We start from the raw sequence: 11,190 nt of genomic DNA on the forward strand, positions 1-11,190 counted from the left end.
TCTACAAGATCAAATACAAGGTTAATGGAGAAGTTTAGAGGTTCAAAGCTCGACTAGTGACTAAGGGATACAACCAACAAGAAGGCCTAGGCTACAATAAAACTTTCTCTCCAGTGGCCAAGATGGTCACTGTGAGATCATTCATTGCCTTAGTTGCTTCTAGCGATTGGGGTTTATACCAAATGGATGTGTTTAATGCATTGTTACAGAGAGACTTATCAGAAGAAGTGTACATGTCCCTACCACAAGGTTTCCAAAGACAGGGGGACCAGAGGGTGTGTAGATTGTTGAAGTCTCTATATGGCCTTAAACATGCATCCATGCAGTGGAATTTAAAGCTTACATAAGATTTATTAAAGGCTGGGTTCAGTCAATGTGTATTTGATTATTCCTTGTTTACTAAGAAGTACAGGGTAACGTTGTTGTGAGCTTAATCTATGTTGATGATCTGCTTCTTACTGGTAGCAACAAAGTTCTTATTGATGAGGCAAATGATGTTTTACATCAGGAGTTCAAAGTGAATGTAACGATACGACCCGTCGTTTTGAGTTCTAGCGCATAGTTTGGCGGTTTGAGGCCTCGAGTAGCTTCACTTCAGGTATTATGACTTGTACGTGTGGTCGGAATTAAATTTCAAAAAGTTCGGTGTTGATTTGGAAAGAAAATTCTAAATTCAGAAGCTTTAAGTTGGAAGAGTTGACTAAGATTTGACTTATGAGTAAACAATCTCGGAATCGGTATTTGAAGGTTCCAATAGGTTCGTACGATGATTCCGGACATGGGCGTATGTTCGGATTGAGTATCGGGTCGCCTGGGAGCATTTCAGCGCTTATTGTGAAAAGTTGGCATTTTGAAGGTTTTAGAATTTCCTAAATTTGGTTTGAGGTGGACTTTATTATTATCGATATCCGTTTGGGATTCTGAGCCTTGGAATAGGTTTGTATCATAATTTGTGACTTGTGCGTAAATTTTGGCGTCATTCCGCAATGTTTAAGTTTGAATCGAATACGTTCGTCAAAGTTTGAATGTTTGGAAGTTTAAAGAAAGGTTCCGATCGTCGATTTGTAGTTTTGATGTTGTTTGGTGTAATTTGAGGCCTCAAGTAGGTTCGTGTTATATTTTGGGACTGGTTTGTATAATTGGACTGGGTCCTGGGGGCCTAGGGTGTGTTTCAGATGTGTTTGGGTTGTGTCGCGCTTTTATTTGATATTTCGGTATCGTTTTCTTGGGTATAAAGGATACTATATTGGGAAAAATACCTTTTAGTTGTGATTGGGTTGAACCATTAGATCTGTATCGTAATTGCGAAGCCATAGCAATAAGAATCGTCGAATTCCGATGTTGTATGAGAGAGTTATGCCCATTTCCGTGTCGGGAAAGATTGTTGGTTTCTGGTGCAGACTTTGTTCTTCGTGAATGCGAGGGAGGTCCCGCGAACGCGAAGAAGGAAATTTGGGTTGACCGGTCAATACGAAAAGTTTCTCTTCGCGAATGCGAAGGTGTCCCGTGAAGGCGAAGAACAAAAATCATCTCAACAATATTTTAAACCTAGAATTTTAGTATTTTGGGCATATCTTGAGTTCTAGAGCTCCGTTTGAGGTGATTTTCATGGCGTTGCTCTTGAATAAACAAGGGGGTAAATATATGACCTTTATTTTGATGTTTTACCATGATTATTTTCGTTGGTTATCATTTTTATCCGTGTTTGGATTGTAGAAATTGGGGTTTTGAGCCTTAAAGTTTTGAGATGGTAAATCCTTGATTTGAGGGTCAATTCATGGGCGAAATTGGACGATTTTCGGAATATAAACTATATAAGTTATGGGTAATAATTATTTTTGATAATTTTTAAAATCCGGATATGTGGGCCCGAGGGTTGACTTTATTGACTTTTCGAGCGGAATTGAGAATCATTATAAATTGTTAAATTATAAGTATTGGAGTATATTGTGATTGATTTACATATTGTTTGACTAGTTTCGGAACGTTTGGCTTTGAGTTGAGGTGTTAGAGAGGCGTTGGAGCTGGTTATGGAACTTCGGAGCGAGAAAAGTCTCATGTTTAACCTTGTGAGGGGAAAACTACCCCCTAGGTGATGTAATTGTTATGTGCTACTAGTTGTGGGTGCTACGTACGCATGAGGTGGCGAAAGTCCATACGTAGCTAAAGCATGTTTATGTCCAGGTAGACTTAGGACTTTATCATGTAATATTTGAATTGTTTGGACTCATTTTGCTAGCTTAATTAATTGAAATTATAACTGAAATTAATTTAGAAACATATAAATATATTAGGCCGAGCTTTATCACCTTGAGTTGTTGCCAAGATATTTGATAAACGTAAAGAGGTATATTTATTATTATGCACCTGTATCTGTATTGTAAGTATGTGACTCGTAATTCGATAAGTTTCTTCCTTTCTTGTGGAGCAGGCCGAACGCCTCGACAGTGTAATAGATGCATCTATGGTTCGTGTCGCTCGACCCTCGGCAGTGTACATATTATTCTGGATCGAGCCTAACGACCTCGACATAATCGTGTGTTATATCGCTGGCAGTCCGAATATGGTATTCCTTATCCGTTTGATACTGACACTTGATATATTTGAGTTGTTGAGGTAGAATACAAGACAGAGAAAATCATACCCTTTAAAAGAAATTTTTGAAAGATTATGTAACTTACAGATTTACCCCATTATTGTTGTGTGCTTCATATCTGCTTATGATTTATTATATTCTTTTATCGGACCTCTAGTAAGTGTCAATGTCGACCCCTCGTCACTACTTCTCCGGGGTTAGGCTAGATGCTTACTAGGTACACGCTGATTTACGTACTCATGCTACACTTATGTACTAAATGTGCAGGATCTGACAGGTTCAATTCGTGGTCATTTTGGCGCGTAGGCGCAACTGTTGAGGAGACTTTATAGTGAGCTGCATTCGAGGCTACGTATCGCAGCCCACAGAGTCTCCATCGTACCATTTACTCTATCCCGTCTTATTTACATTCCAGGCAGATGTTGTATTATTATTGTACTCCTTAGTAAATGCTCATGCACTTGCAACACCATATTTTGGGATGTTCTAAAGTTGTTTGTAATTTTGCTTAGTATTTATACACTTTTATTATCTATTCTATTAAAATTTTAAGTTTCCATGATTTTAATGCGTTGATTTCTTTATCTAATAAAATTCATGATTTCGAGAATAATAAAGTTCATAATTAAGTTGGTAGTTCACTGTTGGCTTACCTAATGACGACGTTGGGCGCCATCACGACCTATAGTGAGTTTTGGATCGTGACAGTTTGGTATCAGAGCTCTAGGTTCACTTGGATCATGATATTTGTTATGCAGTTCAAAGCCTCAGTCAATTCATGTAGGCTCCAAAGAAGTCTCACATGGATGCAGCTACTAGGGTTGTTAGGTATCTTAAGAATGCACCTGGCGTTGGTGTTCTGCTGAAGAGGCAATCTGCACAGTCTCTACTTGGGTTCTGTAATTCAGATTGAGGTGTCTGCCCTTTTACTAGAAGGTCAGTTAGTGGTTATTTGATCAAGTTTGGCAGCTCTCTTATCTCTTGGAAGTCAAAAAAATAACACACTGTTTCAAGAAGTAGTGGAGAGGCAGAGTACAGGAGTATGGCCTAAGCAGCCATAGAGATCACTTGGTTTCTAGGCTTGTTTGCTGAGCTTGGAGTTATCATTCAGCAGCCAGTTAACTTATGTTGTGATAATAGAGTTGCAATGCAGATTGCTGCAAATCCCATTTTCCATGAACGCACCAAATATCGAAATCGATTGCCACTTCATTTGTGAGAAGATAAAGCAGGGGTTACTAGCTACTCAGTATGTTCATACTTCACATCAACATGCAGACTTACTCACAAAGGAGTTGACTGCTACGCAACACAATTTTCTGTTGGACAAGCTAGGTATGCTGTATATCCTCAACCTCCAGCATGAGGGGGAGTATCGTAATAATATAGTTAGTTAGTGGTTACTTAGTTGAGGGGCTTATTTGTACACAGTAGAAGTTAGAGGACCTTCTCAGTGTTAGTTATATATAAACAGTGTATAGTTGATTAATCAGTTATGAGAAAATATTTTCTTTCCCCGCAGAGCTTCTTCTCGATTCTTCTTCTCCAAGTCTCTCTCGAGATATTCTGACATTTTTGTCTAGTCAACCTTTGAAGATCTAATCTAGTACTCTATTAATGTTTAGTGTTGTGTCCACCGCTCCCCTCATGGGTTCTTTTCGATTTTCAAGGATGGTATGTGGGAAATTTGAAATTAGGAATGGGAAAAGAATGTCGGCACTTGTGACCGTCAGTGTGCTTAAATGAAAAAGAAGAATGAATTTAACTTATTTGCATACAGTGTAAATAAATTTTACAATATTGGTATATATAGTCTTCCTACCTTAATTTGCAGGAAATTTCTTCTATTTATTATAGGGTATGGAGTTATCTTTTTATGCGATATGATATTATAAAAATTATTTTACAATAGTGTATACAAATTAAACTCAATAGAACAATGTAAAAGTATTATTTTTTGAAAACAACACTACTTTTCTGCTCTTTTTTGATAATAACAATCTTTTCAGGTTGTGGAAGACTCAGATAATAATTAAAAAAAGAGAGTAGTAATAAAAATATTGTTCCCTTTTGGATTGAATTACCGTCTTTAACTGCCAGAACTACTTCTGCTCCCGTCCCCAGCACCTCAAGTTCTTTAATTATAAGCTTGTACATTTTTTCAGGTTCATACTTATATTATTAAATAACTTTGACATCTTCCTTTCCAATAAAATTCTAGAATCTCAAAATATTACTATATTGGACATTATTTTATTACCTTTATCATCATTGTCACAGTCCCCAATTATCACCTTCATCATTGTTTTGCTAATTTTCTTCCTACTAGTCTATTAGTATATATGTCAACATATAGTTCCTATTCTTTTTCTTTTTTATTTCCCCTTTTTTACTTTGTGTTTTAAGTTCTTGACAAGAATTAAAGCTTTGCAATGTTAACTTCTTCTGACCATCACATCTTTCCTGTTTGGGCTGATATATTATAAGTTGTCAATTCCTTTATATTTGTTCTGTTCTGTGTAGAAGAAAGAACGTAGGGCCAAGAAAAGGAACTCAATAATTAGGTTCACATGCATTCAAAGAGAGCCCCAAAATATACTAGTACCCCTTGCTTAGACAATGCTTTCTACGTATGAATTCTTTGTTAAAAAATAGAGTACAAAAGGGCAGAGAAAAAAAACAATTCAATTAATACTGGGGAGTTTGCATAATTTTTCGTTGGATGCACGTGGGAAGGAGACTCTGGTTCAAGGCCCTACCATACATGTTCATGTCGTTGATTCATATATATATACGTATATATAGATATGGGTCTCTTTTTTTATTCTTTCAAAATCCTTAAGCTATTCATGATTGAAAATAATTTTTTTCATCTACAAATTATTGTGGTATTTGTTTCTTTTTTCCTTTTATTATTTCTATACATGAAGATATATTACTTGTCAGCTTCCTAGGTACAGGTGTTAGATGACTAGCTAGTACATGAATATTATGTAAAACATGGAAAAACTATAGTTAAAAAGTTTAGGGAGGGACCCTTTGTTGAGTACATCCCATGAGAAAACTTTTAATTGATGGAGTTTTATGGTGATAGTGAATGTTTGAATATGAAAGACTGATATATGTAGCTATTTCTCACATGCAAAGTTGGCCCATTTGCTATAAGTGAAAACTGGGGCTTCTAATGGAAAAAATCAGAACTTAGAGAGAACCAAAGGTATATAGCTTTTTTTCAGCAGAAGCAGATGCTGTCTCTTTTAGAAAACTTCACTTGATCAGGAGGAGTTTTCCTCTCTTTTACTGTTTTCCACTCTAGCATATCTCTTATGTTGTAAGAAAGATATGGAAATTTTTTCTCTTTAACTCTATTTATCAGTTTGAGTCAGCTTGATGTAGAGTATCTGTTTCTATCATAGGGGAGGGACCCCTTTTAATTTAGTTTAATTTCTTTCTCCTGTTCCCAGAAGTAGATAAAGTCAAGTTCCCATCGAGGATGTATCATTAGTGTCCATACTCTCCAAACTGCATCTTCATTGTGGCTTTCCAAGTCATTAAGCAATTAGATGGATATCTTTCACCTCCCAAAGATTTGAGTTGGAAATTTTCTTGATTCTCACTAGTGCTTGAAACTCACTCAAGGATATAATAGGACATTGAAATTATATATTTTTCACACTACTTTAATCCTCCCTCTTTGACTAATTAAATAGCTTTTATATATATATATATATATATAACTCTTAGCTAGCAAATGCAATAAGTTTCGTCAATTTTACATTTACCCTACAATTTGCGAGGGTTTTCACCCTTCCCCATTTTCTTTTCCCCGTGGAAAGTATTCCATGTGTTACTTTTTAAATGCCAATATTTGACTGGGCATGAGTCTAGAAAACAATAAACTTTTGGCACATAGCAAATTTACCCTTACAACTTGTTGTCCTCAACACATGATAATACTTCTATGATATTTAATAGTATGTTAATAAGGGTAAAATGAGAAATTCAATTTAGAGTTTTTAAATATAGAAATGTATCAATCATTTTAGATCATATAAAAAAGTGTCATATATCATGAAGAGGGCAGAGTACTATATATTTTTGCATGTAATTATAAGTTTAACTTGATGTTTCCAAGATCTTTAATATTTTTTCATGGTATATATGTTAGAACGTGCGCAGCGGAAGCAAGCATATAATCCAGACATAACAAACATGTAAAATAGACAATGATATAATTTGAAAATTAAAAACACTAACCTCTTGAAAATGTTGCACATGTCCTCCACATAGCAAGAATCCAGGGCTGCAGTCTTCTGTTATGGTCCTAGTAAGACCTTGGACAAAATTGCTTTGAGTGGGCAAGAACAATACAACTCTAAAAGGTGTGTTATTGGTGAAAAATGTCTTGCTTAAGTAGACTCATTTTTTCAGCCAAAAGAGGGCTCCAAAAACGTGTAGGATTCTGCTTGTTCAAGTAGAATTCTACTCTAACTCTCAAGGATGACTTTTCTCCCAAGTCAGTCCAAATTTTTACTAGGTATAGCAGGGACCACGTAAACAATAAGAGGCTACCAATTATAATATTAATTCAAAAATTTGCATGAATTAATTCTTACTATAATTAATTACAGTTTATTCCACTAAAAACTGCAATTAAACTCCTCAATATGAATTTCGAAAATTCACTAACACTTATTTTAACTCCCCATGTTAAGATCACAAATACTAGTTAATTACATTAAATAACTGATAATTTAATTTAATCAACTAATTAAATTCTTTATAATTCCGCTTAAACTATTTCATGTGACAGATACAAAATTCACCGGCCGGGTTTTCACATGAAAATTTATAAGCTTACATAAAGCGATATCATCAAACTCAAAACTGAGTCATGGATTCTAGCAACTAATTATTATTTCACAAATGTTATTCGTTATTGTCCAATCTATTAGGCATACACTAACTCTGAATAGAGTTGTACCTTTTGATAAATCAAAATAATAAACAAATCACATTGATCATAATAAATATATCAAGATTAGGAGTATAAGCTCATTTAATGAATTAGAGAAAATATTTTATATATATTCAGTACAAAAATATCTTTTCTCTACTTGGTCCGTTCAATATACACTAAGTATACTAACACAAGAAATCGGAGTATAACCACTCCCATAATCAAGACAAATTATACTTTAATCTTGTGCTACAATCATCAAGATGTTTTGCCCAATTATATCTTCGATTGTGAACATAGTTTATTAATTATGAGAACCGGCAATTTTATCTTATGTGCATGAGCTAATACTCCATATACTAAATTGTCTACTACATAACTAAAGGACACATATAACAAGTGATCTATTTAAAATAGTATTTTATTGAATTGAATAAGTCAAATAAATAATTATTCCATAAAAAATAAAACACAATACTACGTCTAAACCGCATGGTTAATAGAATATCCCATCAATATATAAACTAGTAAGTTGTCTTCATCACAGATTAGCTAAAGAGACTGGAATTGACTTAAAGACAGTCAAAAGTAAAAACTATCTCCATCTGTACGAGACAAGGATAGACACCCATTTAGGCTATCTTACAGATAGTCGCTATCTTTAAAGGATTCATTTTAGGTTTGAATAGGAACACTTAAGTGGTTACAACGGTAAAAACTAGAAAAGTCGTAAAGCTTTTCGATTGAATGCGTAATTAATCAACAAACACAATTACAACCTGGAAATATAAAGATCTAGAAAGCACGATAGGAAAAAAAATTAAAGTACGTATACTATCATATACTTACCATACACAAAATGATGATCAACAAATTTTCAATATTTTATCAAGAATATCCAGTGTTGAGACAAAGGAAGGAAATACGTGTAAGACCTATTTACAGATTAATAAGAAAAACTCTATTACACACACCTGTAGGTAAGTAACCGTCCATGATAAGGGAGACTAGCCTGTGAAAATAGGCTAAGAAAATTGTCCAAAGGCGGCGGGAAGCCTCTGAAAATTGTTACTATTGTATAAGTTTGCAGTTTGTAGAGAAGATTGTTGCGGTTGGTTTTGAATCCATGTTGTAGTAGTACTCAAATTCAATGAACCTTGTGTCACGAACTGTGTCTCGGATTTTGTTTCGTTGTATAAGTCAGCTTGATGTTGAGACGAAATTTGATGATTCTGGATTGTGTTAGAACCTAGTGAAAATGGGGTTTGCAAATACTCAGACCATTTGATTTCTTCTCTCTCTGGTTTCCCACTACCATCTGCTGTTGTTGATCCCCATGCGAAAGCCGCAGCATTGTTATCAAAGAATGAACAGTTGCTTTGTAATTCAATACTGTTACTGCTACCATTACTGTTGCTGCTGATAGTACAAGCTTCCCAATTCTGGAACTTGTTGATATTAAAACTACTATCAGGAGGAAGAGTAGTTAAAGAAGCCGGCTTTATACGTGCCAACGGGGATGTATTGAGAATAGAATTCGACATAGGAGAAAGGCTACAATTGAACTGATCAGATACCATGTCAGCAGAGTTCTTATTGAAGATAATATTTGTATTGGGAGTATAATTATTCAAGTGTTGAAAGGAGAGATAATTAGCAAAATCAGGAGACTTGCAATTGGTGGTGAAGAATTCATGAGTTGGTGGGGCAATATTATTGGTTTCAATAAATGGATAACGGTCCATAATTGTCATTGAATATGGCTTTGGCTTTTCTGTTGAAAATACATTCTCATGAGCAGCCTCAACAAAATTGAGCTGATCATTATTTGAGCTTTCAGAAACTCTGTCACTGTTCTTATTATTACTGTTTGCCGACGCTTTCTCTTCGTTTTCAACCTCAGAAAGTGGCTTGTGAGTATTTGGATCAATACCTCGTTGTCTTAGCTTTTTCTTAATAGAAGAGTTCCACAGATTCTTAATTTCATTATCTGTTCTTCCAGGTAATCTTGTTGCAATTTGAGACCACCTGCGCGCGAGTAAACCAAAAAAAAAAAAAAAAAAAAAGCTCAGCTCAGGTTAATTATAACATCAATCAAATTGTACAGTTCTGGTGAAGGATATACTTACTTGTTCCCAAGAACTGCATGAAGTTCAATGATCAAATTCTCTTCTTCTTGTGAGAATGTTCCTCTTTTCAAATCAGGTCTCAAGTAGTTAATCCACCTGAGCCTACAACTTTTTCCACACCTCTGAAGACCTGCAACCAATGGGAAAAAAAAAATCACTAACAAGAAAACTGGAAAGACAAAATTAAAAAAAAAAATACAGTGCCCAATTCAAGCAAGTCGGGATCGATTATAAAATAAAGTACTGCAATTATTTCATGCATTTTCAAGAAAACTGAAAAAACCCAACTAATAAAGTTGTTTCGTAGTAGTAGTAGTGCACCTGCTAGTTTAGGGACTGAGCTCCAACAGCCGTGACCATATTTAGTAATATGCTTTATAAGTTTCTCATCTTCTTCAGGAGACCAAAGGCCTTTCCTTAACTTCTGTTTGTAACAGCAAGAATGCCTCCCCATGTGATATTGCAATGCTGGCAAAAAGGCCCAAAGAAAAGAAGGCAAAATTTGTAACTTTTTTAGCCGGAATGCTAAGTGAAGCTGGTGGATTATATTATGTTCTCTTCTCTATTTACTTATTAGGAAGCAAGGAAAGTTGAGAGAGAAAATGATGTAATGATAGTTAGGAAGGAGAGTGGAAGCTGTGGAAAATGAAAGGGAAGGCTTAGGAATCAAATAGTCTGGAGATGGGGGAACCTTTAAAAGAAGGTCGTATTCAGCAGATGATTCGATTTTTGAGGTTTATTTAATTTATTGAATTTCTTATTATGAATTTTGTTTTCTTTTCCTTATTTGTTTCTTAAATTCCATTTTATTTTACCCTTTTGCTACATTTGAATTTTGGAACCGGAGCTCCAATTTTCTGACGTGCATTTGTCTTATCAAAGGGTTTTGAGAAATTAATAAGTTTGACAGCACTTGTGGAGCACCAAGACAGATATTTATTTCATGGCCACAATTTTTTTCTGAAATAAGTACTGTTCGTGAAGTCTTTGCGAAAAATTAAATTAGAATTTGAGACAAGTTGTAATCTGGATTAGGGGTGTTCGTAAAAATCCGAAAATAAAACAAAATCGATCAAAAAAATTGATACTTTATGGTTTGGTTTTGGTTTTGGTTTTGAATTTTAAAAACCGATCAAATTTGGTTGGTTTTATTCAAAAAATAACCGAAAGAAACCGAACCAAACCGACTATTAGGGGTGTACAAATAAAACCGACAAACCGTACCAACCCGATAATCCAAGTCAAACCGAGAAAAAAAACTCAACTATGGTTTGGTTTGATTTGATTTGGTGTTGGAAAAAAAAATCAGACCATATTTGGTTTGGTTTGGTTTTAACTAAAAAAAGTTAAAACGAAACCAAACCAACCCGACATTATATGTATAGAAGTTTTAAATATATTTAATACATAAAAATATTTATGGTAGCGTAATTTATAAGTATTTCTTAAACTTTTTCATAGTTTTATCTTTTAACGTATTATTTCAAGTTTGGGTTTATAATTTT

At 34.7% G+C, this 11,190-nt stretch overlaps 1 protein-coding gene across 1 annotated transcript; it reads right to left on the bottom strand.

The window, feature by feature from the left end:
• Nucleotides 1–8,275: 8,275 nt before the first annotated feature.
• On the bottom strand, nt 8,276–10,365 carry LOC104096210 (transcription factor MYB61-like). The gene is made up of 3 exons (XM_009602550.4): nt 10,007–10,365; nt 9,686–9,815; nt 8,276–9,584 (listed from the first exon to the last, which is right to left on the bottom strand). Exons 1-3 carry the CDS (start codon nt 10,137–10,139, stop codon nt 8,582–8,584), a joined length of 1,266 nt encoding a protein of 421 aa, XP_009600845.1. The 5' UTR covers nt 10,140–10,365; the 3' UTR covers nt 8,276–8,581.
• Nucleotides 10,366–11,190: the final 825 nt, after the last annotated feature.

Source organism: Nicotiana tomentosiformis, chromosome 1 (genome assembly GCF_000390325.3).
Source record: "Nicotiana tomentosiformis chromosome 1, ASM39032v3, whole genome shotgun sequence".
Lineage (NCBI taxonomy): Eukaryota > Viridiplantae > Streptophyta > Magnoliopsida > Solanales > Solanaceae > Nicotiana > Nicotiana tomentosiformis.

Bases quoted from the DNA above. Each gene is read 5' to 3' on its own strand.
- LOC104096210 (XM_009602550.4), bottom strand. From the start codon at position 10,139: ATGGGGAGGCATTCTTGCTGTTACAAACAGAAGTTAAGGAAAGGCCTT. The intron at 9,816-10,006 runs GTGCACTACTAC...CATTGGTTGCAG, and splicing joins CTCAGTCCCTAAACTAGCAG to GTCTTCAGAGGTGTGGAAAA. The intron at 9,585-9,685 runs GTAAGTATATCC...ACTCGCGCGCAG, and splicing joins CATGCAGTTCTTGGGAACAA to GTGGTCTCAAATTGCAACAA.